Here is a 23,810-nt window from a genome sequence, read left to right on the forward strand (position 1 = left end):
AATCAGAATATCGGGCTATGGCCCAAACAACTGCTGAATTGATGTGGGTTCGTACTGTTCTTCTTGATCTTCAAGTGAAGGTTTCCTCTCCCATGACCATGATGTGCGATAACAAAGCTGCAACATATATAGCAAACAATCCTGTATTTCATGAGAGAACAAAGCACATTGAGGTTGATTGCCACTATGTAAGGGATATGGTTCAAGCGGGTCATATCACTACCAAATATCTAAAGTCGGAAGACCAAGTTGCAGATATGTTCACAAAACCTCTTGCCAGACCTAATTTTTCAAAATGTTGTGACAAGCTGAGCATGATTGATATCTATGCTCCAGCTTGAGGGGGAGTGTTGAGAATAGGTGGTTTTAAGTAAAGTTATTTTATAGTAAGTGGTTTTAAGTAAAGTTATTTTATAGTAAGATGCTATTTGTATTTTTGTTTTTATAATTGGGGCTTTATTGTAATTATGCTTTTAAGCCTCTCTCTATTTAACATAGAGAGATGCCCTAATATCGATATGGAGTTCTGAGTTTTTTCCTGTGCAGCCGTCTCTCTCTCTCTCTTTCTCTCTCTCTCTCTCTCTATCTCTTCTCTCTCTAGGTCTCGGTTCTTTTTGTACAAATCCTTTCTATCCAATGCCATGTCCTCGGTGAGGTTCAAAGCATTCATATCCTTTCCTATCATCTCCATCCAAGTCTTCCTAGGCCTACCCCAAACTCTTTTAACTAATATATTTTCCCATTTCTCCATCCTTCTAACTGGAGCATCATTAGGCCTTCGCCGAATATGTCCAAACCACCGTAAACGATTCTCTCTCATCTTATTTTCAATGGGTACAACGCCTACCTTCTTACGTATCTCCTCGTTCCGAATCTTATCTTTTATTGTATTTCCACACATCCATCTAAGCATACGCATCTCAACTACACTCATTTTTTGAATATGATGTCTCTTGGCAGCCCAACATTTCGTATCATATAGTAAAGTGGGCCGAATAGTCGTCCTATAAAACTTTCCCTTCAACAGCAATGGCATTCTACGATCGCACAACACTCCAGTTGCACTCTTTCATTTCATCCACCCAACCTTTATCCTATGATTTACATCTCCATCAATTTCTCCATACTTTTGAATGATAGATGCCAAATATTTGAAACAATCATCCACCGATATTTCTTGCTCACCAAGCTTCACTACACTCCCATCACTACTTCGTTGCGTACTAAACCGACATTCCATATATTTTGTCTTACTCTTACTCAACTTAAAATCTCTGGATTCCAATGTCTGTCTCCATAATTCTAACTTAGCATTAACTCCAGCTCTAGACTCATCAATCAAAACAATATCATCAGCAAACAACATACACCACGGCACATTTTCTTGAATTGATCTCGTAAGCTCATCCATCACTATAGCAAATAGGAAAGGGCTTAAAGCAGATCCTTGATATAACCCAACCGTTATAGGAAAATTGGTTGTCACCCCTCCACAAGTGCGGACATTGGTTACTACTCCTTCATACATATCTTTAATTATAGTAATGTACTTGAGAGAAACACCTTTCTTCATCATTGTCCACCAGAGAACGTCTCTAGATACTCTATCGTATGCCTTCTCCAAATCAATAAAAACCATATGCAAATCTTTGTTCCTCTCTCTATATCTCTCAATAAGTTGTCTAAGAAGATGTATAGCTTCCATAGTTGATCTTCCAAGCATAAAACCAAATTGATTCTCTGATATCATGACAACCTTCCTCAACCTAGACTCAATCAACCTCTCCCAAAGTTTCATAGTATGACTCATGAGTTTTATACCACGATAGTTTGTGCAATCTTGTATATCACCCTTATTCTTATATAGAGGCACCAAAGTACTCTTACTCCACTCATTAGGCATCTTATTTGTTCGCTGTCAACCATTCTAAACCTTTCTCTCCCAAGCATTTTCAAGCCTCGATAGGTATACTATCTGGGCCAACTGCCCTTCTTGATTTCATTTTCTTCAAAGCCTCTGCAATTTCTTTCTTTTGAATCTTGCGCATGAAGTCACAATTCATCTCATGAAAAGGAATGGAGAAGTCTTCAAGATCCTGAGCATGACTTCCATTAAATAGCTTATCAAAATAATCTTTCCATCCCTCCTTAATCTCCTCATCTTTGTCTAAAACCCTTTGCATTTCATCTTTGATACATCTAACCATACTTCCTATCTCTCATCTTTGCAAGCCTATAAATATCCTTCTCGCCCTCTTTGGTATCCAACTTGTCATAAACCTCCTTATATACCTTATCCCTCGCGTTTCAAACTACTTTTTTAGCTTCCTTCTTTGGTATCATATACTTCTCCAAATTCTCATTATCACGACTCTTACTTAGATTTCTATAACACTCTCTTTTAACCTTAATAGCTAATTTGACATCCTCGTTCCACCATGATGTATCCTTACCTAGCGGTGCACCGCCTTGAGACTCACCCAATACCCCCTTAGCCACCTTTCTCATGCCACCTGCTATCTTATTCCACATTGATTCTGAATCCTCCTCGAGACACCAATCAGCTTCCTTAACTACCTACTCTACAAACATTCCTTGTTTAGCTCCTTTCAGTACCCACCACTTAATTCTAGAATCTATCCTATGTCTATCCCTTTTGCGGCATTGTCTAATTCTAAGATCTAAAATTAAGGCTTTATGTTGTGTAGCTAGACTTTCTCCCGGTATAACCTTACAATCGATGCAACAACCCCTATCTCTCTTTCTAAGTAGGAAAAAATCTATCTGATTCGTATTAACCCCACTTTTAAATGTTACTAGGTTAGACTCCCTCTTCCTAAACCAAGTTTTTGCTAAGATAGGACAAATCAAAATCTAAAATCCTTTCTCCACTTTCGTTTCTTTCTCCTATACCATAGCCTCCATGGATACTCTCAAATTCATCCCTACTAATGCTTACATGTCCATTAAGGTCACTGCCGATGAAAAGTTTTTCTCCATAAGATATCTCTTGTACTGCTCCATCTAAATCTTCCCAAAATTGACGCTTAATGGAATCATCTAAACCTACTTGAGGTGCATAAACACTAATAATATTAATAATATTCATACCTAATACTAATTTAATAAGTAAAATCCTATCACCCTTCCTACGGACCTCAACTACATTATTTATAAACTCACGACTCATAACAATCCCTACTCCATTCCTATTCCTATTTATTCCTGTATACCAAATCTTATATCCCCAAAGTTCTATCACTTTTGCTTTCTCACCTACCCATTTGGTCTCTTGCAGACATAAAATATCAATCTTTCTCCTACACATAACATCTACTAACTCTACCAACTTACCAGTTAAAGACCCTATGTTCCAAGTGGCTAACCTAATTTTATGGTCTTGGACTAACTTCTTTACCCCCACCCGTCCAACAAAGTGAGGGAACCCTTGCCTATTTGACACCACACCCGGACGCCGGTGTGACGCGTCGCTTCTGGGCGACGACCTAGCAACCCTTGCTCATTTATCACTGCCTCCAGGCCTATAGAGTACAACACGCCGCTCAGTAGGGAACGCCCCAACGAAATTCTCATATTGGTTCATATTCATAGGGTATGCCTAAGTTTTTATGCTGGTTGTCACTGACCTACCGCAACCCTCCTCGTTTATCCGGGCTTGGGACTGGCAGTGTATAACTAAACAGTTATACACAGGCGGAGTTAGTCTCTAGTGGAAAGAAAAGAAAAGAAAAAAATGCAAAATAGTCCCTAGTGGACTGTTCTAATTATGTAGGATAAAAAGAACAGAAATGCCCCTAAGGGTCATGACAAAAGTATACATATATATTAAAATATATATGTATACAATAATATATATATATATATATATGTGTATACATTTTAAACACCATCGCTCAAACTTACGGTGAAATCACTGAAAGTTTGTAGAGAAAAATAAACTAAGGTGCAGAAAGAGATTTGGTGAAAAAATCTGCAAGTTGGTAGTCCGATATGACATACGACAAATACTCATCACGTACATAGAGGCAGTCCATCTCAATATATTTTGTTCTTTCATGAAATGTGTGGTTGCAATGTAAATTGCACTTTTTTTGTCACAACATATCTTCGAAGGTTTAGAGATGGAAACTCCCATGTACTAGAGAAGAGTCTTTATCCATACAAGCTCCATTGTTGTTGTAGACATTATTCGATATTTTGTCTCAGTTGAAGACAATGAGATCTTCTGTTGATTCTTTCACCTCCAAGAAATTAAGGAGTCCCCTAAAAAAACACAAAACTAGTAGTTGATATTCTATCATTTTGATTAGCACCCCCAGTCAACATCAGTATAAGCAATCAAATCTAAGGAGGCGGATAAGAAAAGCACTTTTGAGATTGTGTTTTTAATATATGCAACAATCCTCATAATTTTTGTAAACCCTCGAGAAAAAAAATTTGTTGTTGGACCCGGTTCGGATCTAGATTTGGACCCAACCTGGATCCAAAAGGAGAGGCAGTCAGGCACCGCCTCACTGCCCACCGCCTGCGTATTTTATAAATAAAACACGCAGGGGGAGGGACAGTCGACGAGCCCCTCCCCCACGCATCGACCATCGCCGCTCCCCCTCTCTCGTTGGACCTCACCACCGGAGCCGACCACCTTTGGCATCCACGACCGTCGTCGGAGACCCCCTCCACCGCCGTCGTCGACTGCCTTTGTTCCCTCCGACGCCGCCGACGACTTCCAGCTCGTACGATGGATCCCGCTCGCGCTCCGCGACCCGAGTCGTCAATCGCCTACACTCGTAAACACCACCAAGCTTGCAACTCCCCAAGGTATGGAAAGATTACACGGAAGACTTGGACAATTGAATTAAGTTCAATTAACTAAAAAGGACCATTAAATAAATATATAGAAATATATATATTTATACGAGTACGCATTTAACTCAAGGACGCAGTTTCGCGATCCTTGTCCTTTACTTTTTGTCATGTCTTTACTTTGTCGTCGCGCATTGCACACAGGCTTTACGTTGCACTCCTGCTTACAGTTTTTTCTTTACTGTCGCTCTTTGCGCTCAGGCTCTTGCTTTTACATATGTTTTGTTATTGCCTTGCCATTGTAGATGACGCTCAGGTTTTCGCTCATTGCATGCGCTATAAAGGCATCCTCATGGAGCATGCAAAGGCATTTACCGTTTTCTCTCTCTTGCGATAAAAGTTGAGTCGAGAGCTTGGCGATATATCCTCGTCTAAGGAGAGGGATACCTCACAAGGATCCTGGCTCTTCGAGTACGCAGTCCTGCAAAGTAGACTTGAGATTTAGGAAGTTGCGCAATAGCATCAAAGACGGCCTAAATCGAAGCATTTGGAAGAATGTGTTTTGGCCAGTTCTGTTCGTCTATTCGCCATATCTCGGGTAACCCCGAATTGGGGCTCGAGCGAACTTCTTAGCGGGGGGTTCTGTTGAGAAACCCGTATCCCGTCTATCGAGGCCGGTATCGAGTCATGCGAGGCATGTAGATACCCCGATAGCGGATGAGATTCGAGATAATCATATGCCAGATGTTGGCACAAGTTGTTGGCGGTTTCAAAAGATAAATAATGCAAAGTAAAGTTTAAGAAACATTACATGTTTGTGAAACACTTCTGCTGAAGCTCCTATTGAGGAGTTATACCCCTTTCATCCTAGAGTACTTGTAGTCGTGCACTATACGCTAGTACTGCGATGATCGGATGAGACGGTCGTGCGACCTCTAACAGTGCTAAATGCACAATACTGTAATCACATAAAATGGTGACTATTCGCCTTCACAGGCAAGATGCTCGAGTGGTTTAAAGACCACAACATAGAATGGGTCATTAGTTAAGCAACCCCTAACGCACCCATTTGCTTCTTGTTGTCTGTCAAGGAAGAGGACAAAGTGGTATAAAACTCCAATGGACAGGTTGTTAACAACCACCCCATGGGCAAAGATCTGGCCTCCCCAGTCATTGGAGTTAGGGGAAAGGGGCTACAAAAGTTAACTCAACACTGCTGTAGAAGTTGGATGCATCCGTGGCACTACTTACCTGTCTTTGGGGAATCCTCTCTCGGCTAAAGTCGTTCCCTTAGGAGCGGACTCAACTAGCTATTCGGGTTATTAAAAAACATAGAATAACAGACGCCCGAACTAGTCCCAGTTGTTTCTACGTTTTGGCTGCGCGTACCCGCAGACCAGTAATATCGAAACATAAAGTCTGTTTACACTGGTTGATAGGTCGTGAGACTTGCTTGGTGCTTATTGTAATGTAGCACTTTGGCTTGCATCTCTTATGATTGATGTGATTGCATATAACTCGCAATCTACAAACTGGTGGCAACTAGGATTGATGTGGTCGTTTGTCTTATAAGTTGTTTATATATTGTGATATAACTGTTGTCGTATGATTGCTTATCATGTATAGCTTATGAATGGCTTGCGATGCAATGGTTTATATCTTACGATTAATGTAGTTACTTGCAGATGGACTGAACCAATTAATGGTAATTGTATGTATTGCGAGCATTGTTATGCATGCTTGTCTTATTCAGTTACTTTGTTGTTATGAATGCTTGTCTTATTCAGTTGGATTGCAATAGTTGCTTGTTTAGCATTATGGTCCTTACTGCACTTGTATTTAGTTGGTTGCTTTACTAGAGTTTTGCTTACTCCATGACATGTTGGTTAGTTCTGCTAGTCCTGTTTTTCTTGCTTGATTTACAATTATTTTCATTGAATATAGCATCTGTTGAGGACCTGATCCCCAAAGAATTATCTGCGAGGGCATGTATGATCAAGACCAGGTGACCCGACTAGAGTGGTGGAATCTCTGTGAGGATGTATACTGTCCACGAACGGGTAGCCGCAAAGACGGTGAACTCCTGTGAGGAAGTATATGGTCCAAGACCAGGTATACTATCTAGGGCGGAATTCCTTGTGAGGTTGTATATTTCCAACACCAGGTGATCCGGCTAGAGCAATAGAATCTCTGTGAGGAGGTACACTGTCCAAGAGCGGGTAGCAGCAAAGACGGTGAACTCCTGTGAGGAATTGTGTTGTCCAAGACCAGGTATACCATCTAAGGTGGTAATTCCTTGTGAGGTACATTTCCAAGACCAGGTGACTCGGCTAGAGCGGTAGAATTTCTGTGAGGATGTACACTATCTACGAGCGGGTAGCCGCAAAGACAATGAACTCCTGTGAGGAAGTGTGTTGTTCAAGACCAGGTATACCATCTAGGGCGGTAATTCCTTGTGAGGTCGTACATTTTCCGGACCTAGCGATCCGACATGGAGCTTGTGAGCTTTAATTAGCATAAAAAGTTATGGTGAGCTCTAATGATCTTCTGAAATTGATTGAGATAGCCAGTTATAAATCTATAGATTTGGCTTTCTGTTTTAGCATGATTATATGTTGAACCCAGATGTGAGAATCAGATCTTTATTGATTTTAGATCATGCTTTGGACCTTCTATGAAAGGGTGGGTTTTTCTGAGAACGTATGACGCCTTAAGTGAGTCATAACAGGTGACAGTTGGCCGCGTAAGGCCTTAAGAGATGGGAATAAATTAAGGTTGTTCAGGACAAAGAGGTTGTTAGAAATTGTGAGAGCGATAAACGATGACCTGATAATGATTAAATGCAGAGACCCCATTCTAGGAACAAAAACAAGCTTGTTGCGTAGTAGTTCACAGCTTACGATCAAATGAATCGGCATGCTGTGTTTGACAGTTGCATTGCTTACTTGCTTGAACTGCTTACATGTTTTGCACTACTTACTTGCTTGAACTGCTTACCTGTTTAACTGCATATCTGCTTTAAACTGCGTAACCTGATGAATTAAATGTACTTAATTCAATTTCTTGTAATCTCTCTTGTGCACCTACTAGTTTTTCGTAAAACTAACTCATTCTATGAGTACATGCGATGATTAGGTACACCACGGGCGATGGCAAGATGACTTCAAGACTTTCTTCTTCCTGCTCTTAGCTCGTGTCCTGGACGTTTTGGGTTTTGTAACGGATTTTCCTTAGGATATCCGAATTTTGTGAGTTTTGATTCTTTTAGCTAATGCGCCCAAAGTTGTCAGCTTGCCTTTCTGAATTTAACAAAAGAATGGTCTTTCGCTGATTTCATAAACAAACTCTGAAGGAAAGAGATTTTTTCTAGTCTCTTTCCTGTTTTCTGAAAGGTTCGCAAGTTTGAAATTTTGGGGCGTTACAATTTCACCCATGTGTATTGTGGTAAGGGCATACTGAAACTGACTTGCTGCATGAACCGCATGAGCGATATCAGGTTGGGTGATAGAGATAGGTGAGAGATCCAATCAATTGACGATACAGAGTAGGATCTTTGAGCAGTACGCCATTTTCAAGTATTAATTTGGGGTCTCCACCTTCTTTTCATAAAAAACTCTGGACCTGGCACATACGTTAGCAACCAATTTCATTTGGAAGAGAATGTATACTCTAGGTGAGTAGGCAACCTCAATTCCTAAAAAATATCTCAAAAACACCAGGTAAGACATCAATTTTTTTTTTAAACATATTTAATTTCAATAACTCCTTTGTCATTTCCTGTGATGGTCGTGTCATCAACATATAGTAGAAGAATCACAATCTTAGTACTTGTTTTCTTGATAAATAGAGCAGTGTCAGTATAACAAAAAATAAATCTCAAACCAATCAAAACATTATTAAATTTATCATACCAAGCCTTAGAAGTTTGTTTAAGACCATAGAAGGCTTTTTTTGGCTTCAAAATTTTACTATTAATATTAACTCCCGGAAGAGGGTACATGTAGACTTCTTCACACAATTCTCTAATTAAAAAAGCATTATTAACGTCTAATTGATAAATTGACCATTGTTGAATAGAGGCAATGACAATTAAGGTTCGGGCACTAGTCATCCTAGCGACAGGAGCAAAGGTTTCTTCATAATCTATTTCATATTCTTGAGCATATCCTTTTACAACTAATTTTGCTTTATACCTTTTTAAAGATCCGTCACTTTTAGTTTTGACTTTAAACATCCATCTACGTCCTATAGGTTTCTTGCCTAGAGGAAGATCAACTATTTTCCAAGTGTTAGCTTTCTTAAGAAAATTAAGCTTCATTTCCATTGTTTCATTCCAATGAAGGTATTGTTTGGCATCTTTACAATGAGATGGTTCATAATAAGAGTGAAGAGTTATTAAACATGCTCTAATGTTAGAAGAAAAAAAATCATATGATACAAATCTACTAAGAGAATTAGAGATTCGATTAGATCTCCTAAGTTGGGATTCCTCTAAGGGTATATTTTGAGAGAACTTGTCAAGGGCACATGGATCATCACCTTGTCCACGCCGAGTATAAACATGCATATTATTGGATGCATCTTCAATTAAACTTTCATTTTGATGACATACTTCATCAACAACCGGATGTTCATTACTAGAATCATCATTTAAACAAGAATCAAAAGCATCAATAGAGTCAAACTCATCATGTCTTGGTAAAAGATCAAATAAAAATGTGTAGTCAACTTCTTCTTTAGTTCCTTTGTTATCAAATCCATTTTTATTTTCTAGGAAAGTAACGTCTTTAGAAACATAAAGTTTGTTGTTCTTTAAATCAAAACAACAATACCATTTTTTATTTTCCTCATGTCCCCAAAAAACACACTCAATACCTTTTGGAGATAGTTTATCATTTTTATGAGTAAGCACATAACACTTACAACCAAAGATTCTTAGTCTTTTATAATCAAAAATCATTTAAAAAAGTTTTTCAAATGGGGAGACATTTTGTAAAGAGGATGAAGATATTCTATTTATTAAGTAAATTGAAGTTAAAATGGCTTTGGCCAAAAAAAAATTGGAATATCCCTAGAAATGAGAAGAGTCCTAACAATTTCTATTATATGTCTATGTTTTCTTTCTGCTAACTCATTTTCTTGAGGTGTTCTAGGGCAAAATCTTTGATGACAAATGTCATTTTGTTTTTTGAAAATCATTTAACATATATTCATCTCTCGAATCGGACCTAAGAATAGATATATTACTAAGAAATTGATTTTTAATCATTATATGAAATTCTTTAAAAAAAGAAAACACATCGAATTTAAGATTTAGAAAGTAAACCCATGCGTATCTAGTGAAATCATCAACAAAAATAACATAATAGGAGTAACCTTTCGATATGACCGGTGAAGGGCCCCATACATCCGAATGCGCTAATTCAAACGAACGAGTATAAATGAAAGATCTATGGGAAAAAAGAATAGCTTTCATTTTTCCAAAAATGCAATCTTTACAAGATATATCATTTTGATTACAAATATTTTCAAAAAAAAGAAAGAGGTACATCTTCAAAAAACTAGGATGCTCAAGTCTCTCATGACAAGTGTCAAAACTTTTGTTTTGTACATAATTACAAAATGACTGGGTAGAAGTGTCAACAAGTTCATACAGTAAAGATCGTCTCTCCTATTGCCTTGCCCAATCAGCTTCCCTAACTGGAGATCCTACATGGTGCAATATTTAGATGAGAAGGAAATTTTGCAACTATGGTCAAAAATTTAAGAGACATCGAAAAGATTTAAATTTAATTTTGGAACCCTTATTTTTAAAACAAGAAATTTTTGAGAAGTTTTTTAATCAAGAGTTCCAATACTATTTATTTTTAAAGAGGTTTCATCGGCCGTTGAGACATAAGATGAAATAGAATTAGTGCAAACTTCGGAAAAGGAATTCTCATGAGAAGTCATAAAAGGAAGCACCTGAGTCAAGAATTCACATACTTGGAGGAGATGAAGAAGATGCAATGGCGGCACATGAAATAGAGAATAATTTAAGTTGTTGTAGTGCTTCTAATATTTGACTAGGTATTTCTTTAATATCTCCTTCATTTTTGCTTGATTCTTCCTTCTTTGGTGTGATTTCTCTAACGGAAGCAATTTTGTTTTTAAGCTTTGAGCAAACTGGTTTAATATGTCCTGGTTCATTACAAAAATAACAAATAACGCCCTTCCTATATCCACTATTATACTTATTTTGCCTTACAAAGTGAGGGGGCTTGTAGGCCCTTACATTGATACCCGGCCTAGTAACGGCCAAAACATCTTCTCCCTTCGTAGTCATGTCAAGGCAAGTCTCCTCTTGGCATACTTCGTCAAGAGTATCTTCAAGAGGCAAAGCCAAAGTTTTATGAATGAGAGAGGACCTTGTTCAAATTTCGGCCTTAGGCTATGAAGGAATTGAAAGAAGTGTTCTCTCTCAACTTGCTCTCTTCTAAGCTCAATATCTTGAGTGGCCACCCATTTTGGCTCAAGAAGAGTCAATTCTTCTCAAATAGGAGACAAAGTACTAAAAAAATCATGGACATTCATGTCCCCTTGTTTAGTGGTTTTAATCTTGTCTTGTAGAAAATATTGTCTAGTAAGATCTTTTGGGGTATACAAACCCTTAAAAAAGAACCATGCCTCATTGGCTTTTCTAAATTTAGCAATATTGACACATATTTTTATGTCAACATTATTCATGAACCATGCTAAAATCTTAGCATGGTTGTTTTCTCAATCTTCTACCTTTGATTGGTGTTCATAGATAGCTTTAACTTGAACATCTCCTTTAAGGGCCTTCTTAACACCTTTTTCGATTTTGGTAAGCTTCAAAGAGGGTTTAAGAGTAGTGTCCATCACGAATCCCCAAAGTTTTTTGCATTTGAGGTGATTTTTCATGGTTGAAGCCCACATCATATAGTTGGATCCGTTGAGTTTAAAAGAGAACTCAACTCTTGATTTATGTTCCATGATGAACAAAAATAGAGGCATAAAGAAGAAGATGAGGCCAAACACTTTAATCACAAGCACACAATCCTCTATTACCACGAACAAGGCCTCTAAGATCAAAAGAACTCAAAGGGCTTTGATACCATGTAATGAAATCCAAGTGCACAAGAGAGATACAAGAGGCTACAGAGAGTGCACAACCACATAAGTAAGAAGCTACTTATAGGCAAGATAAAAAGAGCCACAAAGGGCTAAGCACAATGTTCACAAACAAGAACACATAAAAGATACAAATAATTGTAGTGATAATATGCTAAAAGCATTGAGGAAGAGAGGGGCTAACAGCCCCTATTTATACACCAAAGAGGACCAAGGGAGGGGGGTCTCCCATAGAGCCGACCGTTGGATGAGACCCAACGGCTCTATGGCAAGAGACCAAAATGCCCTCAGTCAAATAATAAAAAGAAAAGGAAAAAATACAAAATAGTCCCTAGTGGGCTGTACTAATTGTGAAAATCTCTACAAAAAGAGATTGTGTGTAACACCACAATACAAGAAATACAAAGAGTGCACAAAGGCACAAAGGAGAACACTCACAAGTGCACAAAGGCACGGATACACATGCACAAAAGCATGAAACAAAATGAACTTCAATTCATAAGTTCCCAAGAGGGGCTTTACAATATTGCATATGCACTCACAAAAAAGAATATGTTTACAAGGGCCACTAAGGCCTATTTATAATGCAAAAAGAAGCCACAGGTGCAGCTCAATATGACTGTTGGAGCTGCACCCAACGGTCACATTTGTGACTGTTGGGGCAGCTCCAACAGCTATATCGAGTTGTCCCTTTCACAACAGTCAAAAAGAAAAAAAGTGTAAAAAGCAAAAGTAAATAAAAAAAGAAAAAGTAAAAATGTTAGCCCATTAGGGTGGCTGACACCTATTGAGTAAAAGGACTGAAATACCCCTGATGGGTATTTCAGTTTACAGTTAAAAGAGACATAATATTTTAACACTCCCCCTCAAACTTAGGGTGTCACGACCGAAAGTTTGCCAAGAAGGAAGTTAAATCTTGGAGAACACAGCGCCTTGGTGAAGAAGTCTGCCAGTTGATATTCTGATGTAACATAAGGAAGGTCAATGGTTTTTCTTAAATATTCTTCACGAACATAGTGGCAGTCCATCTCGATATGCTTCGCGCGCTCATGAAATGTGTACTTTTTGGCAATGTAGATTGCACTTTTATTATCACAACATAATTTTGTGGGCCCTTGAACTTGAATATTCATATCTTCCAACAAGTTGCGAATCCAAACAATCTCCATGGTAGTAGATGTCATGGCTCTATACTCAGCTTCGGTGGATGAAAGCGATATTTTTTGTTGCTTCTTGCATCTCCAAGAGATTAATGATTCACCTAAAAAAACACAGAAACCAGTGGTGGAGTGACGGTTATTTGTGTCACCTCCCCAATCAGAGTCAGTATAAGCAATTAAACTTAATTCAGACGTAGAAGATAGAAATACTCCCTTGTTTAATGTACCCTTTATGTATCTGATGATGCGAAGGATGGCGCTCATATGGACTGTAGTAGGTGCATGTTGAAATTGACTAGCAACATGTACTGCATGAGAAATATCAGGCCTGATAATGCTGAGATACGTTAGGGATCCAACCAGTTGTCGGTAAGGTGTGGGATCTTTTAAGAGAATCCTATCATCAATCTTCACCTTCGAACCTACTATTTCAGGAGTTTCGCATACCTTGTCATCTGTGATTCCTGATCTATCAAGAATCTCACAAGCAAGTTTAGTTTGAGACAAAAAATAGCCTCTCTGAGAATAGGCAACCTCAATTCCCAAAAAATATGTCAGAAATCCTAAGTCTGACATTTCAAATTTTGAAGTCAAAATAGATTTAATGCTCTTGATTCATTTGATATCATCACCTGTTATTAACATATCATCAACATATAACAATAATATAACAATCCCTGCATCAGATTTCTTAACAAACAATGCAGTGTCAGTATAGCATGAAGTGAAACCATTTTCAGTCATTACATTGTTAAACCTATCGTGCCAAGCCTAGGGTGTTTGTTTCAGTCCATAAAGAGCTTTACGAAGACGAAGAACTTTATTTTTAGGGATTTTCATACCAGGTGGAGCATCCATGTAAACTTCTTCATTAAGATCTTCATTTAAAAATGCATTTTTGACATCTATTTGGTAAATATTCCATTTTCGAATTGAAGCAATGGTGATAAGACATCTGACAGTAACCATACGAGCTACTGGAGCAAATGTCTCTTCATAGTCAATCCCATATTCTTGATTGTACCCTTTAGCTACAAGACGAGCATTATACCTTTCAAGAGAACCATCACTCTTAGTCTTGACCTTGAACACCCATCGACATCCTATAGTTTACTTGTCATTGGGAAGAGATTGAAATTCCCAAGTGTTAGCTTTCTTAAGAGCTTTGAGTTCACTCTCCATGGCTTCTCTCCATTCAGTACATTGTTTGGCTTCTCCAAAAAATTTTGGTTCAAAATAAGAGTGAATGGCACTCAAACAAGCTCGATATTTAGGAGAGAAAGAATCAAAAGATACGAATCTAGAGGGAGTCCTTCTAGTTCTTTCAGTTCTCCTAGGATGAAATCATGAGTGGAAATAATCTCACTAGGTTCACTATATAGTTCAATAGCACTCCTAAAGGTGCTTCTATCTCTATGCGAATAAGTGATGGGTTCTCTAGATACATTTTCTTCTTGAGGAGTAGAAGGGTTAGAGTTATTGTTGATCACAACCATTTCATTTTCACTATTATATGTTGATTCATCATCACTAGAGATATCATCATCCTTAGATAAAAGGTCAAAAAGAAAGGAGTAATCGGCATTTTCTAAATGAGATTCATTTTTTTCAAAACCACTATCATTTTCCAAAAAAGTTACATTCCTTGAAACATATAATTTATCATTCTTAGAGTCATAACATCGAAATCCTTTTTGAGTTTCCGAATAGCCAAGGAAAGCACAAGGAATGGCTTTTGGTGAGAGTTTATCATTTTTATCGGTAAGAACAAAGCACTTACAACCAAAAACTCTCAACCTATTATAATCAGGTTCTTTTTCATATAGAATCTCAAAGGGAGAAATTTTATCTAAATTTTTGGATGGAAGTCGGTTGATAAGATAGACAGAAGCAAGAGCCGCTTCGGCCCAAAAATTTTTAGGAATATTTTGGGAAATGAGAAGGGTTCTAGTGGTTTCAATGATATGCCTATGCTTTCTTTCGGCCAAACCATTTTGTTGTGGGATCTTAGGACACGATCTTTGATGGACAATGCCACAATCCTCAAGATATTTCTTAAACTCATTAGAGAGATATTCACCTCCGGAATCGGTCCTAAATATCTTTAAATTACTATTAAATTGATTTTTAATCATCATATGATATGTTTTAAAACATGAAAAAACTTCATGCTTATGTTTGAGAAAATGTATCCAACAATATCGTGAGAAATCATCCACAAAAATCACATAATAAGCAAAACCACCTTTGGATATGACAGGTGCCGGTCCCCAAACATCCGAGTGAATAATTTCAAAAGGTTTAGTACTAAACATAGTTCTTGGTTCAAAAGGTATACTTCACATTTTTCCAAGAATACAATCATTACAAGAGAAAGTATTTTTACAAAGATCTTTAACAAAATGTAGATAGGATAACTTGGTAATGTTGGGATGACCAAGTCTCTTGTGCCAAACATTTATGTCTTTATGTTGGGCCACATTACAAAAGGTGTTTTTAGGAATTTGAAGAAAGTCCACATAGTACAAGTCTCCTTTCCTAGAGCCTTCCCCAATCAATCTCCCGGACCGGTGATCCTGTATTAAACATTTATTAGATGAGAATTGAATGTTACACCCAAGGTCCGTGAGTTGAGAAACGGAAAGCAAGTTTAAATTTAATTTTGGTATAAGTCTAATTTTTAGAATAAAGAAGTTTTGGGTTTTAAAATTTTCAATTCCCTTAATTTCTAGAGAAGTACCATCCGCGGTCGAAACAAAAGAAGGTGACACATTTTTAGAATACTTGAAAAGAGATGAAATGTTTGGGGTCATATGTAAAACCCAGTTTAAAAAAAAAATTAAAAGAGATCGGACCTGGGTCGGGTCCAGACCCGACCCAGATCCAACCCGTGCCAGCCCCTCGAAAACCCTTTTCAGAAGGGCTGGCAGCCCGCAGAGGGAGGGGGATCTCCAGCGACACAAAGGGCGGGCCCTGTGTGCGCCCCCTCCCTATAAAAAGGCGAGAGGGGAGAGGGGAGAGGGGAGGGCTTACGAGCCTCCCCCGACCCCCCGACTCTCTCTCTCTCATCTCTCGTCTCTCATCTCTCGTCTCTCTCCCCTCTGTCTCTGCTCTCTCTCCCCCAGACTCCATCCCTCGTCTCTCTCTCTCTCTTTGCATCTCCGGCGAGCCCCCCTTCACGGCGGTCACCTCTCCGGCGAGCCCCCCTTCCCGGCGACCTCCCTTCCCTCAGCAGCCCAAGTAGGCCCCTCTCTTTTCTTCCTCTGATTCGCCGGAAGGCCGGCAGGTGGTCGGCGCCCCTGCCGAGCCTTCCTCCTCCCTTTTCCGTCAAGCAAGGGGCTCTGCCCCCTTGCCTTCCTCTTTTTCAGCAGGCAAGGGGTTCCGCCCCCCTTGCCCTCATCCTCTTAGCAGGCAGGGGGCTCCGCCCCCTGCCCTTTTCACCATTTCGACAGGGGCCATAGCCCCTGCCCTTCCCTTTCATGTAGGGGCCGATGGCCCCTACCCCTCTCCTTAAGAAAGGAGGCAGGAGCCGAAGGCTCCTGCCTCATCTCTCGGAAACCGAGCAGGGGCCAATGGCCCCTGCCCCTCTTTTAAACCGACAGGGGCCTTTGGCCCCTATCTCTTTTGTTGTCGAGCAAAGGCTCAGCAGGGGCCTTTGGCCCCTGCACTCTCCCCCACCCTATTCATTTCCTTGGTAGGGGCCATCGGCCCCTGCCCCTTTCTTTTAAAAAAAAAAAGCTGGCAGGAGCCGAAGGCTCCTACCCCACCTTCTTTTAAAACCCGGCAAGGGCCTCGAAGGCCCTTGCCCCTCCTTTTGAAGACTCCGCAGGGGCCAAAGGCCCCTGCCCCTCTTACTATTATCACGGCAGGGGCCGATGGCCCTTGCCCTCCTTTAGAGATCCGGCAGAGGCCGATGGCCCCTGCACCCATCTCCTTTAACGGCATGGGTCATTGGACCCTACCCCGTTCTCTTTCGCAACTGTAGGGGCCGATAACCCCTGCAGTGGATTGCGAAGAAACTGAGCTTTCTCCCTATCTATATTCATTTTATGCATTCTAAACTACGTACTTTTGCAGTGTTACGCAACGGAGCCCGTTCGCGCCCCGCGAACTAAACCGACAATCACCTACGTTCGTAGACGACTTCATTCTCGCAATACCCCAAGGTAGGAGAAGTTGCACAAGGACTTAAATAATTAAATCAAGCTTAAATAATTAAAGATCGAAAGGACTTAATGATATATTTATATACATATACGTATATAAGTACACTTTTAAATCAAGGACGCGGTTTCGCGATCCTTGTCCTTTGCTTTCGCATTTCCTATTTCTGTTGTCGTCGCGCTTTGCGCCCAGGCTTTTGTTTTAGCAATTACTACTTACTGTCTTTTAATTCAAGGACGCGGTTTCGCGATCCTTGTCCTTTGCTTTCGCATTTCCTGTTTCAGTTTGTCGTCGCGCTTTGCGCCCAGGCTTTTACTTTCGTATTTACTGCTTATTGTCTTTTAATTCAAGGACGCGGGTTCGCGATCCTTGTCCTTTGCTTTTTCATTTCCTGTTTCCGTTTGCCGTCGCGCTTCGCGCCCAGGCTCTTGTTTTTCGCATTATTGTCTCTCGTTTTTGCCTTGCCATAGACTCAGCGTATTCGGGAGGAATACCTATTCCACTTTTTACCCGATATGTTTTGGAAAAACCCTTGATCTGGGGCAAGATCAAGTTGTTGGGTGATGGGTTCATTTGTGAAGCCCATTTACCAAAACCAGTGTTGTGACTTGCATAGCACCTAGACACTGCGTCATCAGTTGTCAGATTCAAGAAAATCACATGCCATATGTTGGCAAGTTGTGTGTCGTTTCGAAAGATTTGAAATGTTAAAATAGCTTTTTAAAAACATTATATCTTTGCGAAACATACTCCTGAGGCTCCTATTAAGGACCTGTATCCCTTTCCTCGTAAGTGTACTCTTAAACATGCGAAGCATGTTAGTACCAGGGTTACCGGAAGCGCCTAGCTAAAAGGGGAAGCGCGCTTCCGAAGCGTGGGGGGAAGCGTCCCCCTTTTTTGGGAAGCGTGTTTCCCTTTAATGGGAAGCGCGCTTCCCATCACGCTTCCCCCTCGCTTCCCCTGTTTTTTTCAATTTTTTGTATTTTTTATTTTTTATTTTTTTCGCTTCCGAGACGCTTCCTAGGTCGCTTCCGAGACGCTTCATAGGTCGCTTCCGAGACGCTTCGTAGGTCGCTTCCGAGACACTTCCCGAATCGCTCCTAAGTGGTCCCACGCTTCCCCGCTTCCTAAAATTTTGAAAGTGCCTCGCTTCCCGCTCCCGCTTCCCGTATCGCTTCCCGCTCCTGCTTCCTCAACTGGCAACCATGGTTAGTACTACGACGATTGGATGAGAGAGTCTTATGACCTCGATTAGTGCTTTGTGCGCGTTGTTGAAAACACATATAAAAAAAATGGGATCGCCTTCATAGGCAAGATGCTCATTTCGATCTAATGGACCAGAGCATGAAGAATGAGGCAACGGCTAAGAAACCCCGTCGCGCTCAATTCAACCTGGCTTCGTCAAAAGAGATGACGAAGGGTACCAACTCCGATGGACAGACCATTTATGGCTTTTTAAAAGGGCAAAAGACCCGTTTTTTCCCAGTCATCAGAGGTTAGGGGGAGGGATAGGGGCTACATAAGTTAGCCTAACACTTCTACAGAAGTTGGATGCATCCCTATCAGGCTTTGGGGACTTACTCTCTCGACCATCGGTCGTCTCCATAGGAATAGGATTCAGTCGGACAATCGAGGTATCTTAAAACACTTAACATAATGAACACTCAGCTTGGACTCGACTGTTTCGACTCACGTGCCATGTATGTACCTGCATGGCCGGTTATCAAGTAATAACTAAATTGAGCATGCACACCCTTTTCAGTTTGTTGTACTTAGCTTATTCCTCCAGTCTATTTGCTTAGTTTGCTCGTTACTACCTGCTGCATAAATTATCTATGCCTAATTTAGTTCTTTGTCTTTTGTACTCTCCTACTAGTTTTTCGCAAAACTAACCCATTTCATGGGTACAGGTGACGATTAGGTGCATCAGGCGATGGCGCGACTGCGAGATGATTTAAGGATCCACTGTTTCTGCTCGTAGTTCTTCTCCTGGACATTTTGGTTTTTGATACGGTTTTCTCTTGAGGAAACTCAAATTTTGTACAAACTTGATACCCTCTTTAAATAGAAGAAATGGTTTCCTAAGTATTATTGCAGATCGTCCATGGTAAATCTTTGTTTTCTCGCTAACGTGCCCAAGGTTGTCAAACCTGTCCTTTTTCTTTTAAAGAAATCGTTTCCGCTGATTTTAGAAATAAGCTCTGTAAAGAAAAGAAATTTTCCAACTATTTCAAGAAAATTATAAGGTTCGAAATTTTGGGGCGTTACATCATATGAAAGGATGCACCCAAATCTAAGAGCCAAGAAGTTTTACCTAGAGGAGAAGAGGTGGATACGGCGGCACCGGAAATAGCTCCCTTTAGAAGAGGTTGAAGAGCCTCCACAATTTGATTGATAGATAGAGCTTCTTTTGAAGATTCCTCTTTGAATGGTTGAGATGTAGTTGCCATTGCTAGAAGTTTCTTCCATTTTGGGCATACCGGTTTGATATGACCCGGTTCTTTGCAAAAGTGACACGAGATTTTGCTATAATCTCTTCTTCCTCCTTGATTTTGATTCTTAAAATGAGGAGGTTTATATGTTCTTAAATTGTTACCGGGTCTAGAAACGGCATTAACACCATTACATTCTTCTTGATTTGGGGACATTGTAAGCACACTAGGATTTTGCTTGCTAATGCCCATACGGGTTTCCTCTCCACTTAATTTAGTTAAGACATCTTCAAGAGAATGAGAGGTAAAAGAGGATAGGAGAGAAGATCTTATTTGCTCAAACTCGGGCCTTAGCCCATTCAAAAAATTTAAGAATCGGTCTTCTTCTAATTGCTTATGACGAAGCTCTATGGCTTCTCCACTCCACTTGGGTTTAAGCATGGCAAGCTCATCCCAAATTGAAGAGCTCCGCAAAATACTCTCTTATAGACATATCACCTTGAACAAGAGTTAACGCTCTCTTTTGAAGATAATACTTATGGGACAAGTCCCTAGAAGTATACATCTTCTCAAGATACTCCCACACTTGAGAAGCCTTTTTAAACTTTATAATGTTGGCGTTAATCATTGTCTCAACGGAAGAGAAAATCCAAGACAAGATCTTGAAATTCTTCATTTCTCATTCCTCATGTTTCCTACTATATTCCTCAAGAGCATTAGTTCTTTCATCTCCCTCAAGGATTTTGATTTCCCCTTCTTTAACCAAAGTAATTTTAGGCTCGGGTTCCGGAATCGAGCCTTGAATGTAACCCCAAAGCCCTTTCCCTTTGATGTGAACTTCCATATTTCTAGCCCACACATGATAATTTGAGCCATTTAGCTTGAAACCAAGAGAAAAATGGGAGTCTTTCTCACCCATTAGAGAGGAAAGAAGAAAGAAAAGAATACGTACCACAATTAGATTTTAAATCTTTCTTGTTGTAGTAATCTTCTAAAATATTGAATGAAGAAGCGCCTCCACTCCAATCACCAAAAAGTTGAAGGCACGTTTTTCGAGGCACTTGATATTGAGAAGAATCACACCAATTTCTTTCTCCAAACAACCTTGCTCTGATACCATGTGAAAATCTCTACAAAAAGAGATTGTGTGTAACACCACAATACAAGAAATATAAAGAGTGCACAAAGGCACAAAGGAAAACACTCACAAGTGCACGAAGGCACGGATACACATGCACAAAAGCATGAAACAAAATGAACTTCAATTCATAAGTTCCCAAGAGGGGCTTTACAATATTGCATATGCACTCACAAAAAAGAATATGTTTACAAGGGCCACTAAGGCCTATTTATAATGCAAAAAGAAGCCACAGTTCACAACAGTCAAAAAGAAAAAAAGTGTAAAAAGCAAAAGTAAATAAAAAAAGAAAAAGTAAAAATGTTAGCCCATTAGGGTGGCTGACACCTATTGAGTAAAAGGACTGAAATACCCCTGATGGGTATTTCAGTTTACAGTTAAAAGAGACATAATATTTTAACACTAATTACATAGGATAAAAAGGACAAAAATGCCCCTAAGGGTCATGACAAATTACAAAAGTGTCATTAGCAAGCCATTTGCCTCATTTGGTCCAGATTCAAGCATAGAATGAAGATAAACCTCCATAAATTTGTCATTCTTATCCCAAAACCTCAAAAATTCTGTTCATTGAACAAAGACCGCATTTAAAAATCCCAAAAACTCATGTCTATCTCCTCATCGAAGAACCTTAGCCTCTAAGCATGGTAACCTTGGCCAATCAAAAAGAGACCTCAAAACCTCATACCAATAGGTTTGTGCCATGATAAATAAAAAACATCCAAATATTGATGGAATGAGGCATTGCATTTTGACAACTGGAGAACATGATTTGTCTGGCTATTTTGGTGCTGATTGTGCTTGACCGATTACTAACTAATGATTCACCAAAGGTTATAGCAGCTAACTTGTCTGAAATCAACATTAACACAACTTATTTTCATTTTCCACATTCATATTCATGTATTCTTGTGCATATCTGTCGAATATGTCATTTTCCACATTCATATTCATGTATTCTTGTGCATATCTGTCGAATATGTCATTTTCCACATTCATATTCATGTATTCTTGTGCATATCTGTGGAATATGTTCTCCACAGAGTAAATTTCAAATAAAAATAAGGAACAAAGTTTTGGAGTTTGTGCATATTAGTGATGGTGGTTCTGTACTTTATGCATCTGAAGGTACTTATAGCATTTCCGCTGTTAATGGATGAAGTTAATTAGTTACAGAAGGAATTCAATCTAACTCAAAATAAGGTCATTTGTTCTTTCTACATGAGTTTGAACCATGGTTGCCAGTTGAGGAAGCGGGAGCGGGAAGCGATACGGGAAGCGGGAGCGGGAAGCGAGGCACTTTCAAAATTTTAGGAAGCGGGGAAGCGTGGGACCACTTAGGAGCGATTCGGGAAGTGTCTCGGAAGCGACCTAGGAAGCGTCTCGGAAGCGAGGGGGAAGCGAAAAAAATAAAAATAAAAAATAAAAAATACAACAAAATTAAAAAAAAACAGGGGAAGCGTGGGGGAAGCGAGGGGGAAGCGTGATGGGAAGCGCGCTTCCCATTAAAGGGAAGCGCGTCCCCCATTAAAGGGAAACGCGCTTCCCAAAAAAGGGAAACGCGCTTCCCAAAAAAGGGGGACGCTTCCCCCCACGCTTCGGAAGCGCGAGGTTTCGCGCTTCCGAAGCGCGCTTCCCCTTTTAGCTAGGCGCTTCCGGTAACCCTGGTTTGAACTGTTATCCATTTAACTTTAATAACAGAACTAAAAAACACAAGATTCTTTCATTTTCAGTTCAACATTATATCAGATTGCATTGCCATTGCAAGTGCCAAGTTGACCAAAAAAGGAAAAGAAAAGCGAAAGAGAGCCACAAGCATCACCTCAGCCTGACGGCCAGCATGCAACCTAACGCCAAATGCATCATGCATGACCTGTAAGCATGTCAGCCCATAAATCACCCAAATATATATATGAAATCCATAAATGAAGGAGAAAATGATTCCAAAGATGAAAATTCACCTGAAAAAGAATCAATATATAGGAAGAACAAAAGAATAAAGAAGTGCAGGTAAGAACAATAAACGATGACAAGAACTATCAAATTAGTTGATTAAAAAAATACCAGTAGTTTCCATTGCATGGTAAAAGTAGCAGGAATTCCAAAAAGATAAGCACACCAGGGACAAGAGATCTTAATGCTAGTACCCATGAGCATATTGTGCATTCCTACCAATCTATGTTTAATAAACACTCATTTCCAATGTCATACGTGTCAGAAAAGCTTGTGTCAGACAACACACATGGTACAAGAGAAATTTTCTTGATACATCACTTTTGTTGCTTGTGGAATTATTGGTTAGACAAATCCAACCCAACTAGCTGTTGTCAACTCCTATAGCTTTTTGTGGCCCTGAAACAGTTTACCACAAATTTTCATCCCAAGCAATTTAAAACTTCCCATTATGGTTTCAGAGATTATTTGTCACTACCAATGGAATTTTAGTAAATTTTTAAGTAAAAACACATGAGAAGATGTCTTCAATTCCCATAGAAAAAATTACAATAATACCCTTGATGGTGACACTTAGTATATGGAGCTGTCATGAAAAAGTACAATATAATTTGCAGCAAATAATCATATCAGTCAGAAAATCTATATATAGAATTCCCCATCTTCAAACTCTAGATACTGTGCCACCTTTACATGTAGCATACCTTGTTTATGCACCTGTACTTCCGTAATATAGATTTTCCACAGTTGCATGACATTGTGTCTATACTGAATTTGGAATATACGATCATCATTCTTTTTTTCCACCATTTTAGTACATAAAGGTGAACTATTTAAAGCATTCACTTATCAAGCTGAGTCCTTCCCTAATGGTTTGAGTGTTTTATTAATTATGTTTAGTGGATGTAGAAGGTTGATTTGTTAGCATAACTCTGTCATTAGCCATCACACTATCAAATGTCATCAAGATATTCATCTACAAGAACTATTTATTTAGATTGTATT

General features: G+C 39.5%; 1 protein-coding gene across 2 annotated transcripts in view; it reads right to left on the minus strand.

Annotated features, from left to right (window-relative positions):
- Positions 1-23,810, minus strand: part of LOC149842867 (Acid phosphatase/vanadium-dependent haloperoxidase-related protein) — an 84,912-nt gene that overhangs the window by 25,508 nt on the left and 35,594 nt on the right. Inside the window, exon 3 of one of the 2 annotated variants that reach the window (XM_090001616.1) lies at positions 22,675-22,725. The exons of the other annotated variant lie outside the window; for it this stretch is intronic. Coding sequence (XP_089857742.1) covers positions 22,675-22,725 — 51 coding nt within the window. The remainder of the gene's footprint in view (positions 1-22,674; positions 22,726-23,810) is intronic. 2 annotated transcript variants of the gene reach the window in all.

Source organism: Nuphar pumila, chromosome 3 (assembly GCF_984573655.1).
Source record: "Nuphar pumila chromosome 3, dmNupPumi1.hap1.1, whole genome shotgun sequence".
NCBI classification, from domain to species: domain Eukaryota; kingdom Viridiplantae; phylum Streptophyta; class Magnoliopsida; order Nymphaeales; family Nymphaeaceae; genus Nuphar; species Nuphar pumila.